The sequence below is a fragment of the Poromitra crassiceps genome (assembly GCF_964638095.1).
Source record: "Poromitra crassiceps genome assembly, chromosome: 17".
NCBI lineage: Eukaryota > Metazoa > Chordata > Actinopteri > Beryciformes > Melamphaidae > Poromitra > Poromitra crassiceps.
The window spans coordinates 38,440,685-38,462,781 of NC_139635.1; the positions used below are offsets into that span (position 1 = coordinate 38,440,685).

A 22,097-nucleotide genomic window follows, 5' to 3' on the forward strand; every position below is an offset into this window, starting at 1 on the left:
AAACCGGATTACCCACTCAAGATTACTGTAGGTTCTGCTTTGTTCGGTGAAGATGAGGTAAACACCAGATGTACACATCGCAAGGACACTGAGTGGCATGGCAAGGGAGGACCACCCTCACATGTACGTGTATACACACACACACACACACACACACACACACACACACACACACACACACAGGGGTAAATATACACACATGCGTGCACATTGCACAATAGTCTGTAAATGACAGCTTCAAGCAATTACAATCCAAAAGGTGAGGCATCACGCAGCACGATTCAGCTCGTGGAAAACAGTTGAGCGGCGATCGCTTCTGTTCAACAATCGCCAATCAAGCACGACACCGTCTGAAGTGCCAGCTCTGTGTGTGCAAAGCGGATGTGACTCAACTGTTTTTCAACTACAGTCTGTATATGACAACATAGTTTGTTCCTTAACGACCCACAGGAGTGTCACAGTTCCCATGTTAATTTGAAAATGTCAGTTCATTTGAAAATGTTGCTACGGGTTAATTTGAAAATGTCACTACGGTTGTGTTTAGGCAACTAAAACAGCTTAGTTAAGGTTAGGGTTCTGGTTTGGGTTCGGCTTTAATAACAAAAACGTTAAACTGTTGACTTTGCAAACGCGCATGGCCCTCCCCCATCCCCAACGGCTTTACTTTTCGCCATGCTATTTCTACAGCAGACTGTCATTATTTACATGACCGCTAGAGGTCACTTAATTTTGAAACATTGCTACAGGTCGTAAAATCAACTTGTTCACTTCAAAGCGATATCTTAGACTAATTTCAATAATGAAGACTACTACTTCTGCAGCCAACGCCAAGTTCAGGTTAGATCAGAGGCGTCATGCCCATTGTAACTGAGGGAGGCAATTGCCCCCTCAGATTTTTGAGAGGTAACATTTTTTTTTTTTTTTTTTTTTTTTTTTTAATAAACATAGGCTATAATATTATAGGCTGTGTGTGGTAGTTGAAACATAGTTTCAAGTTGACGTTTATTTATGTTTGTAGTTAAAACAAAAACATAAATACTGTATAGGCTACATACAGTACAACACAAAAGGCTGTTATTTACCCTTTGTTGCCACCTGGTGAGTAAATATATATAACTAAAACCATTAAAATTGACAACCGGTCCGCAACTTTTTTCCCCCATGTGTCTACCAGTCCTTGGCACAAAAATGGTTGGGAAGCCCTGCTCTAGAGGACACTAGATGAGACTAATGGAAGAGAAAAGATGTCTACCTTCTGAAAAGGCAATACCAGCCAAAATAAACATTGTGTTACATTGCTTTGAAACATGTGGTCTCCCTTTTTTGTCAAGTCCATTGAGCCTGGGCAGTGGCAATGTACTTAGTCTGGTGATTATGGATCTTTCCAGGAGGCTGAGAGCAGTTTGGAAAATAGCCTTATGGTTACACCTGCTCAGTCTGTTAATTTAAAATTAGATATTCCTCTAAATCTGGCTTCCAACCCCCCAAAAAAAATTTGGCGCCGCACTTTGTGCGCCGCCAAAAATTCGCCAGGTTTTTGGCTTGCATGACGCCCCTGGGTTAGATCACAGTGCACACCCCCTTTCGTTCAGGTTGCATAACTCCATTCATAGGCGTTTCTAGGCCTTCCAACCAGGGGGGTGCACCATCTCGGTCCAAAGTGTACCCCGGCAGGGGGGTATCCAGGGAGGGCTGTGCCCCCCCGGACTAAGACATTTTGTACATTTTAAAGTAAAATGCATGAATCTGGTGCACTCTGAGAGTAAAATGAAGAGGCTAGTAGATCTATGAAGAACTACACACATCACATTAATATCCTCTTCACAATGCTGTGGCTTTACAATGATGAAGAAATATGCGTGAGTTGGGTTGAGAGGTCAAGTACAGATTTATTTTATTTAGAAACAATGAAGCGAGAAATTGCATTGAATAATGTTGAATACAATGAAATATAGATATCTACGACACATAATATATATATATATATTCGATTAGATTTTGTTTAAATCATTTACATGTAGATTTTTTTTCTCCATCTGGCCACAAGGAGGTGCACGTGCATCCGGTGCACCAACGTAAAATCGCCAGTGACTCTGTTCATTGCTATGCTCCCCATCCATTGACAGTCTCCCACACTTCCCCTCTCTGGCAATAGCCAATCAGCTCAAGCAATTCCTTTCCCGCTGAGCGAATCACCTAACCGGTGTAGTACATCAGAGTCCATGCTTTTACTATGTTTGCTATGTGCTGCCTATGTGCTATGTGTCACCCTCAGTTGCTGATCATCATCGCTGAAGCAGTTGTTTTCGCCCCACCTCCTCCCCTGACCACCACCATCGTCATGACTCCTGAAGAATTCCCTATGGGAATCCTATCCTATTCATCGCTGACGCCCTCTTCTCATCATCTCAGGAGGAGCGTCATCATATCATGGAGTCATACGCCAAAATGAATTTGTTTATTCTATCATTAAAGCTTCTGGAACCTTTCTACTTAGTCTCTCATTAGAGTGAAGGACGTATGGAGTCGGAGGACAGGCTCCCCGGTGAGTCGGTGACAAAGGCGCCTTCTAGGCGGCGTAATGGATTCTGCAGGCCAGGCAGAGGCTGCGGCGCCACGAGGGGAGCTGAGACAAGATGGATCCGTTTCAGCTCCTAATCACAGGCCAGAGCCACGCTCGAGACGCAACCTGGACGAGTCTCAACATTAAACAGTGCCGTCTTTCTGCTGATCAGGCCCTCGTGTCTGTACCCTCCCCACCACCCCTGCACCTGCTACTCTCTCTAGCCTCTCTCTCTCTCACTCTCTCTCTCTCTCTCTCTCTCTCTCTAGCCTCTCTCTCTCTCACTCTCTCTCTCTCTCTAGCCTCTCTCTCTCTCACTCTCTCTCTCTCTCTCTAGCCTCTCTCTCTCTCACTCTCTCAACTTCCATTGACTATCTCTCCTCCTCCACCCCTTTCCTGGCTTTTGATTATCAACAACAACCAGTCTGCCTGTATCGAAATTTCATCTTTCTTGGTTCCAATCCGTTTCACATGTGTAACTGTGTGCGCACTCTCTCTGTGCGCTCTCTCTCTCTCAGATACTCACTCACAGATGCTCTCTCTCTCTCTCTCTCTCTCTCTCTCTCTCTCTCTTTCTCTCTCTCTCTCTCTCGCTCTCTCTCAGATACTCACTCACAGATGCTCTCTCTCTCTCTCTCTCTCTCTCTTTCTCTCTCTCTCTCTCTCTCTCTCTCAGACACTCGCTCACAGATGCAGCGTATCTTATTTTTTCATTCTCCCTCCGATTCCCCTCCTCTCCTTTTTTCCTTTAATCATAAACATACAGTAGGAGGCCTGCATAATCCACACACTCCATCACAATTCTACCCCGACCGGTTTGTCTTATTATTATCACTGTCAAATCTGTGAAGGACACACGTTCCCATTCTCCACTAAAAGGACTATATTGTCATCGCAATCATTCTCAATGAATTTGGAGAGTTTCAGGTGAGATGTACAATCTCAAGAATGAATGTCTGAAGGATAATAGTCATGTTTCTAAAGCAATTGGAAAGGAAGGAAAATTACGCATTGTATCGATCCCCGAAGGGAAATTGTCCACATGAAGGTCAGGCCGCAGCTACAGAATAGAAACCTGCAGCTGGTATAGGGATTCAGTGTCTTGCACAAGGACACTTCGGCAGGGCTCAAACCTGAGTCCCCTGGTTGAAGGACAGATTCTCGAAGCACAAAGCCACCGGTAAAAAGAAAGCCCGGGTAGAAAAGTGACTGGAAGGGGATTATGGAAATGGGTTTCTAACATTTAATTCGATGGCGACACAATGTGTGAAAACCCTCCAAATGACCATCATTTAAAGGGCCTGAAGGCGACGATGCATTAGAACGTTTCACTCTGTCCTCGTCTTTCCCTGTCATTCATTTCTAATGGACTATGTCCACCAAACACGGTCTGTTGGTCCACCAGCAGAAGATGCCTGGGGGAGAAGAAAGGGCGAGCACGCCCTGGAAGCTCAACTTCACCAAGACGCTTTATCTGCTTTGAATATTGATGCAGTCTCTCTCGACAATGTCTCAGCGGTCATCCATAATGAATGTGACTGTTTATCCCACTTATTCTCCTCAATCACCGCTTTTCATGTTTCGCAGGGGACCCTCCACATTATTGCTTTTTTTCCCCAGCTGAAAATCCAACCGTCGCCCCAGTTCTGCCTATAAAACCATTTTTTAGAGAGAGAGAGAGAGAGAGAGAGAGAGAGAGAGAGATGGAGAGAGAGAGAGAGAGAGATAGGAAACCACGGAGCAGCTTAATATTAAATGGATGGACAGTGGTGAGGCAGAGAAAGACAATCTTCTTTTCTTCTGGCTTTGCGTTCAAATCCAAATGGTGATTGTCCGGTCAGCAAATGGTCAAGGGATTTACAGTAGAGCTGCAAATGTTGGTCTCAATTCAATTTCAATGGGGTTCTTACTCGATTTACTTGTGGTCAGTTTGACAGTTGGAGAATCCACTTTGTGTGGAAGAAACTGCTTCTTTACATGAGGGGGGGGGGGGGGGGGGGGAAGTGAGCCACAAATCATTTGCTGTGACAATTGAGCAAAGTGCTTGTTGGTTCCAGCTGTCAATAGGTTGGATTTTGGTGGACGTGGAATTTAAATATTTAGCTCTCTGGCTTGATTCTCAATTTTCTTTTACGCCCCGTATTGACTCGGTGATGAAGAAAATAAATTGCACCCTGAGAATATTATATCGCTCGAGTAACCATTTCACCCTACAGGTCAGGAAAATAATTATTTCACAGTTGATATTACAGTAGATTAGTGTCTATATATCAGATTACCTCAGAAACAAATATTTGTCCTCTCAAGTTTACAATAGTCTCTGTAGATTTGTTTTGAGGTCGCTAAATTGGTTAACACCTCATTCAAGACATGGTAAATGGCAAATGGATTGCATTTATATAGTGCTTTTATCCAAAGCGCTTTACAATGTGCCTACATTCACACAGCGAAGGTGGCCAGCTACCACGCAGGGTGCTGGCACAGCCATCGGGGTTCATTTGGGGTTCAGTGTCTTGCCCAAGGACACTTCGACATGCGGACTGGAGGAGCCGGGGATCGAACCACCAACCTTCTGGTTGGTGGACGACACACTCTACCTCCTGAACCACAGCCGCTCCGGACATGTGTAGGCTACATTACTGTACTATTTCTATTGGGGGCGGTTGTGGCTCAGGAGGTAGAGCGGGTCGTCCACTAATCAGAAGGTTGGTGGTCCAATCCCCAGCTCCTCCAGTCCGCATGTCGAGGTGTCCTCCTGGGACAAGATACTGAACCCCAAATTGCTCCCGATGGCTGTGCCAGCACCCTGCGTGGCAGCTGGCCGCCCTCGGTGTGTGAATGGGTGAATGTGGGCACATTGTAAAGCGCTTTGGATAAAGGCGCTATATACTGTAAATGCAGTCCATTTACCATCTACTGTACAGAGTAGCAATTGTAAAATGAAATTGTGCAAACACATCGAGCCTATGTGTTAATGATTAAAGATGAAAGAGTGCCAGTCATTTGCTGTTGAATTTTTACAGTTTTACAGTTGAGCATCTGCCATATCAATTAACCTATATCTGCCCAGTCAAGTGGCCAGCCCATCAGAGAGGTTAAATTAACCTATATCCGCCCAGTCAAGTGGCCAGCCCATCAGAGAGGTTACATTAACCTATATCCGCCCAGTCAAGTGGCCGGCCCATCAGAGAGGTTACATTAACCTATATCCGCCCAGTCAAGTGGCCGGCCCATCAGAGAGGTTAAACTAACCTATATCCGCCCAGTCAAGTGGCCAGCCCATCAGAGAGGTTAAACTAACCTATATCCGCCCAGTCAAGTGGCCAGCCCATCAGAGAGGTTAAACTAACCTATATCCGCCCAGTCAAGTGGCCGGCCCATCAGAGAGGTTAAATTAACCTATATCCGCCCAGTCAAGTGGCCGGCCCATCAGAGAGGTTAAATTAACCTATATCCGCCCAGTCAAGTGGCCAGCCCATCAGAGAGGTTAAACTAACCTATATCCGCCCAGTCAAGTGGCCAGCCCATCAGAGAGGTTAAATTAACCTATATCCGCCCAGTCAAGTGGCCAGCCCATCAGAGAGGTTAAATTAACCTATATCCGCCCAGTCAAGAGGCCGGCCCATCAGAGAGGTTAAATTAACCTATATCCGCCCAGTCAAGTGGCCGGCCCATCAGAGAGGTTAAATTAACCTATATCCGCCCAGTCAAGTGGCCAGCCCATCAGAGAGGTTACATTAACCTATATCCGCCCAGTCAAGTGGCCGGCCCATCAGAGAGGTTACATTAACCTATATCCGCCCAGTCAAGTGGCCGGCCCATCAGAGAGGTTAAACTAACCTATATCCGCCCAGTCAAGTGGCCAGCCCATCAGAGAGGTTACATTAACCTATATCCGCCCAGTCAAGTGGCCAGCCCATCAGAGAGGTTAAACTAACCTATATCCGCCCAGTCAAGTGGCCAGCCCATCAGAGAGGTTACATTAACCTATATCCGCCCAGTCAAGTGGCCGGCCCATCAGAGAGGTTCAGCAAACTATAAAAAAAATGCCCCATGTCACCTACAACTAGATGGTATGCAAATGAGTGGGCACATTTACAAGTCAATTACAACTGTATCTAGGCTGCTTGGTGCTTTTTGGAGATAGGGCCCCCCAGGGCATTGTGTCCTGCGTGCTGTGTGGAATCCAGGCTTGGCCATTAACCGGCCGTTTGGAGAGTTTATCGGACAATTACAGTAACGAGGTCAACGGATTGATCTTTTACAGCTTTTAAACACGCTGCTGTGGCACAGTGGCTCCCTGTGCTGTATCTGCACAGAATCACATCCCTTCCATTGTGAAGTGAACACACTCTGCGTAGCCTATGTGGCAACTCGGCATCTGTCGCTTTGTATTGGACTCTATGATGCTTTTGTACTTTGCCGGAACGATTCATTGTTTGGTTTGACAAATTATAGGTGAGAATTAGAATTATGTTTTTACCAGCTGCAACAGCAGGCTGGTCTTGTGAGTCTGTGTGTGTTATCATGGCAAAATATGGTCCTGGAGATACTTGTAGCAGGAACTACCACAGAAGCTGTTTTGAGTACTTTGACAGGTTGTCTGTCTGTCTGTGGAGTGGACAGATTTTGTGAACACCATAGCGTCAAAACCATACAGGATGCAGTCACGAAACTTTTGACATCAAAATGAAGACCGAGTTCGAAAATGGATGTGATCGAGCAAGGGGGCTGCCCCCACCTCCCCCCCTCCACACACACACACACACACACACACACACACACACACACACACACACACACACACACACACACACACACACACACACACACACACACACACACACTACACCCCTGGTCCACAGTCATTTTGAGTAGCGGGCATTGTGGCTGGCCAAGTTTTATATCCATAAATGTAAGGTGTTAAAAACTAACGCCTCTTTTTGTACTTTAAAGCAGTCGCCTACCACCGACACCCGGGTTCAATTCCTGTAGTGGTAGAGTCTACTTCCAGCTTCATCAGACGTTCCTACAGACACAATTGGCCGTGTCTGCGGGTGGAAGCTGGTGGGGGATGAGTCCTGGGCGCTGCACTAGTCTACAGTAGGTCGGTCTGTTCGGGGGGAGAGAGGAACTGGGGGGAATAGCGTGATCCTTGCACGCGCTACGTCCTGCTGGTGAAACCCCTCGCTGTCAGGTGAAAAGAAGCGGCTGGCGACTGCACATGTGTCGGAGGAAGTATGTGCTAGTCTATGGCTCTCCCCAGATCGGCAGAGGGGGTGGAGCAACGACGGACAACAGGGGAATTGGCCAAGTAGGCTATTGGGGGAGGAAAATATGAAAAACTTGATATACTGTAAAAAGAAAAACACATTAGGCGGCTCCCAATTTAACATAATATAATTTTTACTGCACCTTTTCATTTTGTATTTGTGACAAACGTTGTAACTCCTGGCGTTGTAGCCTACTATATGTTTTGTTCTTTTTTATTCTTTGTTACTGCTTCATTTTGTAGGCTCTATTAATATCGGATGCTGAGGGGGGGGGGGGGGGGGGGCGTACTATCCCACCCCAAAATTGACCATGTGATAGCAGATAGCTCATAGGGTGATTTGAGAGAAACAACAAGAGGCGTTTGTTTCCCACACTGTGAGATCCCGGAGACTGAGCTAGTGCCGACACCGGTCCCTCCCTCCCTCCCACCCCCCGCTCACTCCGCTGCCTTGAGAGAGACTGAAGAGAGGGAGAGAGAGAGAGGTGGGGAAGAACCAACGAGAGGAAACCAAGCGACGGAGATGGCGAGCTGCATCATCAACATGGGGCCGATATCAGCGCTACTGCTGCCGCTGCTCGGGTGCGTCCTCCTGGCCTCGCACACCGCGTGTGTCCGCGACATGGACGACCCGAGCCAGGACACCGAGTGCAAGATGAAGAGCGTGACCGTGTCCGCGCTGCCGTTCCTCCGCGAGAACGACCTGAGCATCATGCACAGCCCGTCGGCCTCCGAGCCCAAGCTGCTGTTCTCCGTGCGCAATGACTTCCCCGGGGAGATCGTGGTGGTGGACGACCTGGAGAACACCGAGCTGCCCTTCTTCGTCCTAGGTGAGTTTTGGGGGTTTGAGACTGAGAGCGGCTCGTTTAAGCGGCTACTTGATGTGGCTTAATAAAGCGCCTCCCCTCTCCTTATCATCATCACACCTGAGCATCTGTCTCCTAGCATAACGTCAGGCAGGCCTGGCTAAATACACACTGTTTACAACGTCACATATCTGACACCGGAGCGATTACCCACTGAAATTAGCTGCCGTGTTTTTGCCAAAGCAGCCAATGTGCGACAATTAGCTATAGCGTCTGTTATTGATAACAGCATAGGGTGCTATGCCGTCAGTTAGCACAGCATCTTATTGCAATCACAGGCCGCATAGCATCACAGTGCTAGCAACACTCGTAGCCCCCCCCCCCCCCCCCCCCGAGTTAGCCAGCGGTCAATTCATTTGCGAGTTGAACCGATGTTAAGGCTGTACCCTATAGTTCATCCCCAACACACGAGGGCTAATGTACTGTACACACGTGGTTAGGCTGCACATGTGGGATAGCCTTTCAACTAGTTCAGTGGTTCTCAAACTTTTCCACATCAAGGGCCCTTAAACTGACATCAAGGGCCCTTAAACTGACACACAGACCCCCATTTGATAAGACTGTGTCCCAGCCCCCCCCCCCAGATGATATGATTTTTGCATTTAGATGCTTTATTACAGAAAGTGTATGAAACCCATGACCAGATCATATAATAGGCTATTATGTTACTTATGGATGGAGTTATAGCGAAAATAAATTACCCCCCTTTTTGCTGGGGACCCCGTGAAACCCCCTCAAGGACCCCATGGGAGTCCCAGGACCCCACTTTGAGAACCACCGGGCTAGTTAACAGGTAGCCTAGAGTTGAGCCTAGAGTTGATGCTAACTGCTATAAAACATGACAACTTTCACTCTATCACACAGTAAATTGCCTGTGCGCCCAGCCCACCTCACAGCGTCCCTCCCTGCCCTATTTGTTTGTGATTGATTGAAATGGCATTTCACAGTGTCAAGTTTGGCTATGTCAAATGAAGTTTAGGCACGTTCAGAGCAGCCAGTGGACACAGTCACTGGCCCATGTGTTTGGCTGCAAGAGGGAAAGTTTGCAACTTTGCATAGTAGAGGTTTGCTGGCCGCTGTCCATGGTGCTGAACGTCTGCTGCTGCTGGGAGTAGCTGTCTGCCTCCTGTTGCTGTGTGGCTTCAGAATAGCGGGGCACCTTCTCCTTCAAAAGATGGCTCACTCTGTCCACTCTGTTTGCTGGTCACTTAATAGGACATTTGTTTATTTCATGTTAGTTGATGTAAGCTTGTGTTTTGCTTGTGTATCTTTCACTTTCTTCTTTTTAATGTCTTTTTCCATGTGGCGTTTCCGATGTGTTTTTGTGTGCAGTGGGTGGCTGGAAGTGCTAGGCTATTATTTAAAAGTGTTCACCTGTTGATTACTTGTATCACCAAAAGAGAAAGAAAGAAAGAAAGCTCTTATAAACTAGCTTCCAAACAGTGGCCTGGATGGCACAGATGTTTCGCAGACTTTCTCCTGAATAGACCACTCGTAACCTTTTCATCTGGAAATTGCACTATTGAGCTGAGCTTAACACAAGAATTGAGAACCAGTTCCCCTCTGAAAAACCACGACCATGCAGGGTGTTATATCTGCTCTCACCATCTATAGCCTATATTACTTATGAGACGTGGGGACTCAAAGTTGTCGAATTGCTTGAGACTTGACTTGATGCATGAAGGGAAGACTTAATACTTGACTTAACTTTGGTTCTGGTTACTTTGGAATTTACTTTTACTTGTATTTTGACTTGAAATGGCTTCTTACATTTTAACAAATGATCTTGTGTTTGTGTAAATGGCAGATTGAAAGTGATGAGATTTGTTCCAACAGACGAGTGAATTTAAATTATGTTGAATGATACACTTACCAAGCTTTTATCCTATTAAAACCATTGCATTGAAAAGTCCCAAATATTTTGTTGATTTTGATTAGAGATGCACCGATTGATCGGCAGGTGACTGGAAATGGCCGATTTTCAGCTGATCGGCCGTGACCGGTGTGAATTTAACTCACCTGTTTCCAAAGTGAAAGTTGGAGTCGCTCCATACTAGATACAGCAGCTGCGTTTCTCTAGCCATTATCCTAAACTCTCTCTAGGTTCAAAAGCCCACGCGAATCTAACGTTATATCAGCCAGTAATTCAGTCAGTTTTCTGCCAGCTAGTTAAATTCAACACACACGTTGTTGGTGAGGATCTGTAACGTTAACGTTATTTGTTTTGCGGTCAGTCTACATATCCGATTCTGTGTGCCGGTCGGCTCCCCCCCTTTTTTCCACGTGACGTGCGCGCACCCCAAAGCAGCGAGACAGATGGGCAGCCACCACACCACACACACACCAGCATGTCCTCCTCAGTGTGGAAATGTTTCACCGTCAGTGAAGCAAACACAAAGCTTGCAGTTTGTCACACATGCAAGTCGAAAATAAGCCGCGGAGGAACAACTGGCCGAGTCTCGCTCGGCTGGAGTCCCGTCTGAGCGGCTCGTTCACCTCTTTTTCCCTCTCCCCTGAGATGAATGTGAGCATTGATGGAGCCCTGTGTCCAGTATACAGGAGAGGACTAATATAAGGCCTATTTGTTTCGTATTGCGAATAATACGACGGACATAATAATAAAACGAATCGGACTCGGTGTTCAAGATTTTCTGTGCGTGATGATTTTTTTCCGGATGACGGATTAAAAAAACGCATACAGTACGAAATGTTGGACTCTTGTGTGTAAACTCAGCGATTCAGACTGAATCGTCAACTCATAAACTCATTTCCTCTTCTACTCAAGAACATCCTAGAACAGCCAAATCCACAACTATGCCCACAAAAGTGGCTGGAACACTTTTATTTTGAGATGTGTGAGTGAGATGGTCCTCCCTCATGCAAATGATAAGAATTGTTACATGAATCTTTTTTTCTAGCACCTGTGCACGGCTGCACAGCCCTGCTGCACAGCCCGTGAAATGGATTGTTTGGGAAATGGAAGTTGTATTCCTCGTTGAGCCAGCAGAACAGCTTCAGAGCTTTGTGTCAGAATGTAATTACTTCAGTTCTACTTTGCAATATGGGAGAAAAAGTTGGGGACTCTACATTACTTAATGCATTATCATGAACAGATATATGGATGATTTGTGATGGCTACCCCTGAAATAATGGTGACGAAATGCGATTTTCGGCCTTCCGCGATGTCTGTATGCATCTGTCGCCCGAATGCCCGAGTCTTTGCGGTGTGTCCCGCACTGTCGGCACTAGCCAGCCTCGTCGCCAGGCTGACACGTTGAATCGGCGCGTCCGGCTGTCAGTGAGAGAAATCCCTCTGATTGGCTGCTCAGCGGGTTAAGCGAAGCAGTGAGAAGACCGGGCATCGCATCGCATCGCACAAATCTTTCTTCTCACTTTTCGACCTCATCTCATTTCAATACACACATATTTCCACGACGACGTGGCCTTCGGGAAAGCCCCTTGAGCCTGTCGCTGTGTGTTATCACCCATTTAGTGCGCTTTCTCCTGAATGTTTTGCCTCCGCCCTCCGCCACTTCCTTTCTTCTTCTACAGGCAAAAGACCAGGCAGGGGCTGACAACACCCGCGCCATTTGTCTCTTTTGATCAGACATATTCTCAAATAGAAGCAGCTATTATGAAAGCGTAGAAGTGGAGAGCGAGAGAGTGGTGTGAGAATGGTAGGCAAAGCCTGCTTTGTTTGTATCTGGTTTGTATGTCCACAGTCCTAGGCCTCACGCACGCAGGCGCACAACACACATGCTCATTGACCATCAGCTGTAGGCTTTGAGGTGTGTTCAAGTAGGGATGCAAAACTTTATACTGTAAATGTCCTTAATTGATTAATTGGTCATGTTAACGATCAATTAATCGATTAATCATTATATTAAAAAAACTGCTTTTGACATACAGAATAGAAAATACAAAAGGCAGGGTTTTACACCTGTCTTTAGGCCGACCCAACAAGTCGATCAACCAACTAAACGTCCTGCATTAGCTGTCATTGTGCTTGTGGACGTGACTTATTTCAACATTGTATTACAATGTTTACAATGATTACTGTTGTCTTTTTGGGTGTAATTGTCCCACCCTGGACTTTCTGCCTGCTAACTTGGCTTTCTTCTTCCTCTACATGTACTGTATAATATGAGCAGTGAAATTTTGCCCTTGTGGTCTTAAATCATTTCAGCAAAGAAAAAAAAGAGAGAGAAAATAGTACATAAACTACGGTACATTGTCGATTAATCGGTTAACATATAGTTTGATCGATCAAATTCTTAAAGTCGAGCTGAACCCAAAAATGACTTTTCTTTTCTTTTAGTTCAAATACCTGGGTATTCAGTGCACCTATTTAATAATGTATGCAAAACAAATCACAACAAGCTAATTTCTTTAGTTTTTCACACTTTTTCACATCAAAAGTTAGTTTTTCAAGATTTCATTGATAACAGTAATTTACAGTTTGCTGACGTCACCTAGTACTATCAAATTTCTACCCCATTTCAACCAATCATTTCACGACATGCAGCTGTCAATCAAATCTTCATTTCAGGATCATTTTCTCTTCCAAATGAAGGGGAAAATGGCGCCTAGTGCCTGTCATCTGGCAGAGTTTCTAGCCCATAAACTAACTACTAACTTGAGCAATTATGCAAACTAAATCAAACGGTAATGTCTAAGAATGCAAAGAAATGTAACTGGCTCGTTAAAACACGCATTCCAGGAATATTATTTACATTTATAACGATAATGGCGCGCGCCTCCGAGCCTGACAGCCTCCCTGGCTGTCAGGGGTCGTCTCTCGGAGATTCCAGGCGGGCGGGCAGCACCTATGGATCGGATTGTCCGCTCGCTCCGCACGAAGCCGGTGGGTGCCTGGTACTCTGCGGATCCCACTCGCGTATCATGACAACAGGCTGAATCCCACTCGATTTGGGGGTGGAACACGCCAGGATTGGCCAATGCCAAAGCCAGTCCCCAGAATTGTCAAATCAAATCATCGACACGTATATGGTCCGCCTCTCAATTCGTTTTCAGTGTCCGACGCTCGCGCTGGTGCATTCCGTTCCGGTTCACTTCGACTTTAAGGATCGATTAATCGATTGTCTATTAATCACTAACATCCTTATGTTCAAGTGCCACTTTTTGGCTCCGACACAGACGGCGTGAGGCGACGACGCAAACAGTCGGCCTCCGTTGCCACCACTTCTTCCTAGTTCTCCCGGTGTGTCTGGGGCTAAACACCTCCCGGTGTGTCTGGAGCTAAAGACCTCCCGGTGTGTCTGGAGCTAAACACCTCCCGGTGTGTCTGGAGCTAAACACCTCCCGGTGTGTCTGGGGCTAAAGACCTCCCGGTGTGTCTGGAGCTAAACACCTCCTGGTGTGTCTGGGGCTAAACACCTCCCGGTGTGTCTGGAGCTAAACACCTCCTGGTGTGTCTGGAGCTAAACACCTCCTGGTGTGTCTGGGGCTAAACACCTCCCGGTGTGTCTGGAGCTAAACACCTCCCGGTGTGTCTGGAGCTAAACACCTCCTGGTGTGTCTGGAGCTAAACACCTCCCGGTGTGTCTGGGGCTAAACACCTCCCGGTGTGTCTGGGGCTAAACACCTCCTGGTGTGTCTGGGGCTAAACACCTCCCGGTGTGTCTGGAGCTAAACACCTCCCGGTGTGTCTGGGGCTAAACACCTCCCGGTGTGTCTGGAGCTAAAGGCCTCCCGGTGTGTCTGGGGCTAAACACCTCCTGGTGTGTCTGGGGCTAAACACCTCCCGGTGTGTCTGGAGCTAAACACCTCCCGGTGTGTCTGGAGCTAAACACCTCCTGGTGTGTCTGGAGCTAAACACCTCCCAGTGTGTCTGGGGCTAAACATCTCCCGGTGTGTCTGGGGCTAAACACCTCCTGGTGTGTCTGGAGCTAAACACCTCCCGGTGTGTCTGGGGCTAAACACCTCCTGGTGTGTCTGGGGCTAAACACCTCCTGGTGTGTCTGGGGCTAAAGACCTCCCGGTGTGTCTGGAGCTAAACACCTCCCGGTGTGTCTGGGGCTAAACACCTCCCGGTGTGTCTGGAGCTAAAGGCCTCCCGGTGTGTCTGGGGCTAAACACCTCCTGGTGTGTCTGGGGCTAAACACCTCCTGGTGTGTCTGGGGCTAAACACCTCCTGGTGTGTCTGGGGCTAAACACCTCCTGGTGTGTCTGGGGCTAAACACCTCCCGGTGTGTCTGGGGCTAAAGGCCTCCCGGTGTGTCTGGGGCTAAACACCTCATGGTGTGTCTGGGGCTAAACACCTCCTGGTGTGTCTGGGGCTAAACACCTCCTGGTGTGTCTGGGGCTAAACACCTCCTGGTGTGTCTGGGGCTAAAGGCCTCCCGGTGTGTCTGGGGCTAAACACCTCCCGGTGTGTCTGGAGCTAAACACCTCCTGGTGTGTCTGGAGCTAAACACCTCATGGTGTGTCTGGGGCTAAACACCTCCTGGTGTGTCTGGGGCTAAAGACCTCCCGGTGTGTCTGGGGCTAAACACCTCCTGGTGTGTCTGGGGCTAAAGGCCTCCCGGTGTGTCTGGGGCTAAACACCTCCCGGTGTGTCTGGGGCTAAAGACCTCCCGGTGTGTCTGGGGCTAAACACCTCCTGGTGTGTCTGGGGCTAAAGACCTCCCGGTGTGTCTGGGGCTAAACACCTCCCGGTGTGTCTGGGGCTAAACACCTCCCGGTGTGTCTGGGGCTAAACACCTCCCGGTGTGTCTGGGGCTAAACGCCTCCCGGTGTGTCTGGGGCTAAACGCCTCCCGGTGTGTCTGGGGCTAAACGCCTCCCGGTGTGTCTGGGGCTAAAGACCTCCCGGTGTGTCTGGGGCTAAACGCCTCCCGGTGTGTCTGGGGCTAAACGCCTCCCGGTGTGTCTGGGGCTAAACGCCTCCCGGTGTGTCTGGGGCTAAACGCCTCCCGGTGTGTCTGGGGCTAAAGACCTCCCGGTGTGTCTGGGGCTAAACACCTCCCGGTGTGTCTGGGGCTAAACACCTCCTGGTGTGTCTGGAGCTAAACGCCTCCCGGTGTGTCTGGGGCTAAACGCCTCCCGGTGTGTCTGGGGCTAAACACCTCCCGGTGTGTCTGGGGCTAAAGACCTCCCGGTGTGTCTGGGGCTAAAGACCTTCCGGTGTGTCTGGGGCTAAAGACCTCCCGGTGTGTCTGGGGCTAAAGACCTCCCGGTGTGTCTGGGGCTAAAGACCTCCCGGTGTGTCTGGGGCTAAACACCTCCCGGTGTGTCTGGGGCTAAACGCCTCCCGGTGTGTCTGGGGCTAAACGCCTCCCGGTGTGTCTGGGGCTAAACACCTCCCGGTGTGTCTGGGGCTAAAGACCTCCCGGTGTGTCTGGGGCTAAAGACCTCCCGGTGTGTCTGGGGCTAAACGCCTCCCGGTGTGTCTGGGGCTAAACGCCTCCCGGTGTGTCTGGGGCTAAACACCTCCCGGTGTGTCTGGGGCTAAACACCTCCTGGTGTGTCTGGGGCTAAACGCCTCCCGGTGTGTCTGGGGCTAAACGCCTCCCGGTGTGTCTGGGGCTAAACGCCTCCCGGTGTGTCTGGAGCTAAACACCTCCCGGTGTGTCTGGGGCTAAACGCCTCCCGGTGTGTCTGGGGCTAAACACCTCCCGGTGTGTCTGGGGCTAAACACCTCCTGGTGTGTCTGGGGCTAAACGCCTCCCGGTGTGTCTGGGGCTAAACGCCTCCCGGTGTGTCTGGGGCTAAACGCCTCCCGGTGTGTCTGGGGCTAAACACCTCCCGGTGTGTCTGGGGCTAAAGACCTCCCGGTGTGTCTGGGGCTAAAGACCTCCCGGTGTGTCTGGGGCTAAAGACCTCCCGGTGTGTCTGGGGCTAAAGACCTCCCGGTGTGTCTGGGGCTAAAGACCTTCCGGTGTGTCTGGGGCTAAACACCTCCTGGTGTGTCTGGGGCTAAACACCTCCTGGTGTGTCTGGGGCTAAAGACCTTCCGGTGTGTCTGGGGCTAAACACCTCCTGGTGTGTCTGGGGCTAAACACCTCCTGGTGTGTCTGGGGCTAAAGACCTCCCGGTGTGTCTGGGGCTAAACACCTCCTGGTGTGTCTGGGGCTAAAGACCTCCCGGTGTGTCTGGGGCTAAACACCTCCCGGTGTGTCTGGGGCTAAACACCTCGCAGTTAATTCGTTTTGGAGTGGAGGGAAATGCACAAAGAGAGAAGACAGCAAAAGTTAAACATCTTACTTACGACTGCCGGCGCATAATAATGAGCTTGAATTTGTGCCTGACAGTTCTTTTAGCGAGCGTTGCCGAGCGGGGAGAGAAAACTTTTAATGAAAGTTCACACGGGGGAGTTCAACACTATTCCGCATTTCTGATGCAAGTAGCATCCCTCCACCATAGCAAACACCGGAGCAGCTGCAGGCATTTGTTTCTTTGTTGTTGTTGTTGTTGTTGTTTTTTGCCTTGATTTCTCATTTTCCTTTTTAAACAAAGCCTCCTGAGTGAAATGCCGAGTGTCGGCATGGAATTACTACTAAGCAGAGCATTGACTTGTTGTGTGTGTGTGTTGTCAGCAAGCAAGAGCAATTATTTACATTCAAATGATATGGCGCTATTGATAAGAATGCAGCAATTAAAAGCAGCATTTCATCAGCATAATTATGGGATGCTTCATGAACTGGGTTTGTGCTACATAAGGCTCTTTTAGTCATTTGTTACAGTATTGCTGCTGCTGTTGTGTATCTTTGCACACGAGCCTGCTCTATGGCTGTCTGAGTCTGCCTTATAGGTTATAGCAGAGACTGTCTATTACAGAGACGCCTCACCTCCGGTCCAATTCCTGTATCTGTCACGTGGGTTTCACCACTGCCCCGCCCCTTTAGGAGACTAGCGGCAGGTCCTGAGTCTATTGGAGTGAGAGAAGTGGGAGAAGTGAACGTGATCCAGGGTGGGAATTACTCGGAGGCCATGGCCTCCGTTGCCCCTCCCTCTGGCCGTGATGCCCTGAGATCCCTAAGGTCACCTTGGCAGTGCTACCTGCTACCAGCCTGCTACTGTCCGTTGCTTTAAAAGCGTCAGTGGTCTCAGTTTAATGTAGCCTAATCAAGCCACATATCTTCTGAACATTCTGGCATTTTTCAGACAGACAAATCATGTTGGAGACGTATCTCTGTCTCAGTAACACACGCTCATGAGATTTGGCAACGGGAGCTAACGATAGCAGGTAGCGGTTAGCTAAAGCTACATGTGAAGTTTGCAGATAGCTAAATCTGTGGTTGGAAAAAAAAATCTGCAGATATCTTAGTTACAACTAGATTGAGCTAACAAGGGGCACTTTTGTGTTTATATGTGTGGTGTTGTTTCTCTTTTGGGAACTCACGGTCTTTAGCTCAAGTTAGCTTGCTAGGTCAGCACAACACTTCATACTACTGGCGGACTCCGTAATGAGCAATCGCTACAGTGTATTAAATATCTCTGGTTATAGTTAATGTTGTGCATGGTTCCTCTCTGCATGTTGCCCCTCCACCATGGTACATGGACATGCAGGACATGATGTCATCATGGTAGCATCTGTCTGTTTGTGGACTCTTTCTTGTGAACACATCAAGAACAAAACATGAGACAAAGTTCATACTTCCCCCACAGGTTACCCATACAGAGGAGATGTGTTGTTAGCACCGTGCTGCACAAATCTGCATATTAATTAGGAACATTTGAAAGGGCTAAGACGCTCAAGTGCCTCTTGTTTGGTGTTCTGCAAAAAGAGAAAGAAAAAGAGGCAAGCCTATAGCTTTTTTGAAAACTGGCTCCATGTACGCAAAGTTGTGATGTGAGAAGATGAGAATGAATCCCACTAATTATCCCAATAATTATTCTGTATTTTTTAGCTGTACCAGCTGAAGGTTTTTGACAAGAAGATAGTCCTTACATCTATTTTAGGAAGTTACTGGCTACACTATGTGTGTGGCAATTATGAAATACCAGAGGCTTGCAGGTTATGACTTTAAAATGAAAATATTTGGAAGCCTCCAGATTAATATAGTGTATAGTGTATGCAGGGATTCTGTTAGCCGGCAATTGCCGGCTTTTAGCCGGTATTTGTTGCCGTGGACCGGCAAATTAAAAGGTCACCGGCTCAAGTGGCCGGCTGAAAATATGCCAGATAAATAAATTCCTTATATAAAATAGCCTAATATTGTGTGACCTATTAATAAAAACCTATTAATTGTTGTTATTCAGTCTATTTCTGCAATATCTGCACTTTATGGCTGTTTACACTAGACAAACGCTGACATTACTCCTCGAGACGATCAGGCAAGGAGGCGGCCATTATTGTTTTGTTAGTGCAGTGCTAGTGGTGTTCCTGATTGGCCAACTTGCGCTGTCAATCACAGCACAGTCGCTGATTGGCTCTTCCGCTTCTGCTAAACTGGCTTTGGGGCCAGACCGTCATGCAGAACCAAATTAAATGTGAGTTCACGTGACGGGCTGGTTTACCAGGCTAACAAAAGCGTGCCTGCCGCCGTCAAAAGCGAAAGAGACCCGACGTAAGCTGTCAATTTAGCGGAGGTAAAAAAGTTTTTTACCTACGTCGGCCGAATCAATCAATCAATCAATGGCTCGCGCTTGTTGCCCGACGCTCGTATGATGAGGAGGAGATGAATCAAAATGCTTACCACAAATAAAGCCACATGGGAGCCGAGAACGAGTGCAGGAGAGCTGCCGCAGGTGCCAGGTGTAGAGTGGGAGAGATTAACTCATTCACTGCCAATATCTGACTGGCATTTTTGGCACAGGCCAAGTATTTCCATAATGTTTGGTCATCTTTCAAGACCCACAGTAAATTCTGTACTAGGACTACAGTGATGTCCAATACCTCGAAATGAAGATCTAAGTCTCTACTTTCACCCCCAAAAAGAAAGTTAGCTTTTAGCATGTTCTGTACTCTACTTATAACCCTTTTTATACACCCCATGTTCATCAAAAAAGCCTGTCTGGGAAGAGAAAAGGGAGAAAAAAGCATTTTTGTAAAAGGGCACAATCTCAGGCATAACTCACTCTCAATTCTTTTATTTTGAACTGTATTGACATCAGACATGTAAATATTATTCGTTAGGACACAAATGACAAAAAAAAAAAAAAATATATATATATATATATATATACACACATGAAGTGCTTTTTTTTTACATTCAACAATACAGTTTACTCGGTGTGAGTGTGCAGACAGACAGACAGACAGACAGACAGACAGACAGACAGACAGACAGACACACACACACACACACACACACACACACACACACACACACACACACACACACACACACACACGATCCCCCTTTTAGATTTCTAACCCAACATAGGATAAGCAATAACCACGCCCTGTGGCGCTGGGATTGGCCAGGAGCAACACTGGAGGGCACGCAGCCCAGCGATTTCATAACTGAAGAGCTCTTGAGAAGGACAGCGGGCTGCTGTGAGTGCCTTCTGCCCGCTGCTGCCTAGCTGTTCCTGTGTTTATTTTTGATTTGTTCTGGTTAGGGATGGGCATCGAATTTCGAATTTTCGAATAATCGTTGTTATTATCAAGGTCGACTTTTATTATTGAAATTCGAAATTCGGAAAAAAAAAAAAAAAAAAAAAAAAAAATTTTTTTTTTAGTGAAATGTTGCATTGTCTCCCCTGATTCTAAGTATAGTCAAATCGCTTGGTTTGAGCAAGTAAAACAATTTTTATAAGCATTTTAAGCAAGGTTTATGGAAAAATGAATGGTGGATGAAATCCCATGAAGAGGGAGAGGGGGTGACTTTGGCACCCCTTTGGCACTCAGACCTGAGCCTACTAAATATTTAATGAACCACTCATGATTGTCAAAACTGTTTTTTATTTTCGAAAATGTCAATGTCATGTAACATGTTCTTTAAAAAAAAAAAAAAAAAAAAAACATTTTTAATTTTTTTTACATTTTTATTTTTATTTTCGAAATTCGAATTAAATTCGAATTTGGCCAGCGAATTTCGAATAGTGTTTTTGCTAGAAATGCCCATCCCTAGTTCTGGTACACCCGTCTCCCTATCAACTCTGCTATTTGATCGTTCCCGTTTTCCCCTCGGCTATTCAACACGTCCTCACCGCCCTCGCAAACTGATCGATCATTTCCTCATTCCTCCGATGATCAAACACATCTCTTGATTACTTTCTCCCGTTTTCTCCTGGCTGGCACAGAGGAAGGCGACTCCAGCTCGTGCCGAGGGCGTTTCAATTGCGTTTCTCCTGTCTGCACAAGGAAGCGTTACCCGTTCTCTGCTTTTCCTCTTGCTAGATTTCAAAACAACAGCTGCGGTATGTGTTTGATCGCGTGCTGTCGGCTACCCTTTGAAGGCAGGGACCTGTGTCTGTGTGACAGGCTGGGCAAGTGTTTGCTGCAGGCGCTGCACCAATAAAAACAAAAACACGTCAAACACGTCCTTGGCGGGGAAGGCCATTGCTGATAACACGTCAAAGACGTCATTGGCGGTGAATGAGTTAAGGTGCGTAGCCTATTGCTGGAGATTCAAGTTGTGCGCTGTCTGCACTGACACTGTCGCACTTATTACTTTTAGCTACATTGTTTTTTATCAAGGCAATGTCCAGAAGATATGGGTTCACGATAGGGGTGGGGGGGAAAATCGATACACCATAGTATCGCGATATTTTGCCTGACGATATTGTATCGATATTTGGACGCCAAGTATCGATATTAAAAAAAAAAAAAAAAATTGCAGGCCATGCCAGGCCAGGCCACCGGGCATCTGCCCGAAGCGCCCGATGTTGCAGTCCGCGCCTGCAGTGGCGTATTGAGTCCAGAGAAGCTTAATAATGTAGCCTACGTGTGGGGCAAAAACAAAACAAAACAAAAAACACTGCATGTTTTACTTCCGGTGAGGTCAAGGAAAAGGTAGGAAAAGGAGTTAGACAATATATCGAAATATCGCAATATTCAATATATAATATAATATTCAATACTATCATATCGCAATATCGCAATACTATCGTATCGTAACTCACGAAATTTTGTCCAAGGTTATCATACCGTCAAAAACTCATGCCGGCACATCCCTAGATACCATTTGTTTATTATATCACAATCGCAAATCGCAATATTGTCCACCCTAATTGCTAATCGCACCTTTCCCCCAAGTCGTGCAGCACTAGTGTGTGTGTGTGTGTTTGTGTGTGAGATGGGGTGAGGGGGTGGAGGTTGACTTTACTCTTGAAGAGCTGAATTCAAATTAAATATCTTTTGCTACCTTTTTTTTTACAGACACTTAAAATTTTTCTTGTCAAATTGCTTCTCTGTGAAGCATCTAAGAAGCAATTTTGAAATTTCAGCTGTAGGGCCGCAGCAACTCGTTAGTGTCAGGGAACGC

The 22,097-nt window shown here is 47.1% G+C and overlaps 1 protein-coding gene across 1 annotated transcript in view; it reads left to right on the forward strand.

Annotated features, from left to right (window-relative positions):
- Positions 1 to 8,358: 8,358 nt before the first annotated feature.
- Positions 8,359 to 22,097, forward strand: part of astn1 (astrotactin 1) — a gene marked incomplete at both ends in the record, with an annotated part of 525,801 nt that continues 512,062 nt past the window's right edge. Inside the window, one exon of the mRNA XM_083653323.1 lies at positions 8,359 to 8,665. Within this exon, the coding sequence (XP_083509449.1) occupies positions 8,359 to 8,665 (307 nt within the window). The remainder of the gene's footprint in view (positions 8,666 to 22,097) is intronic.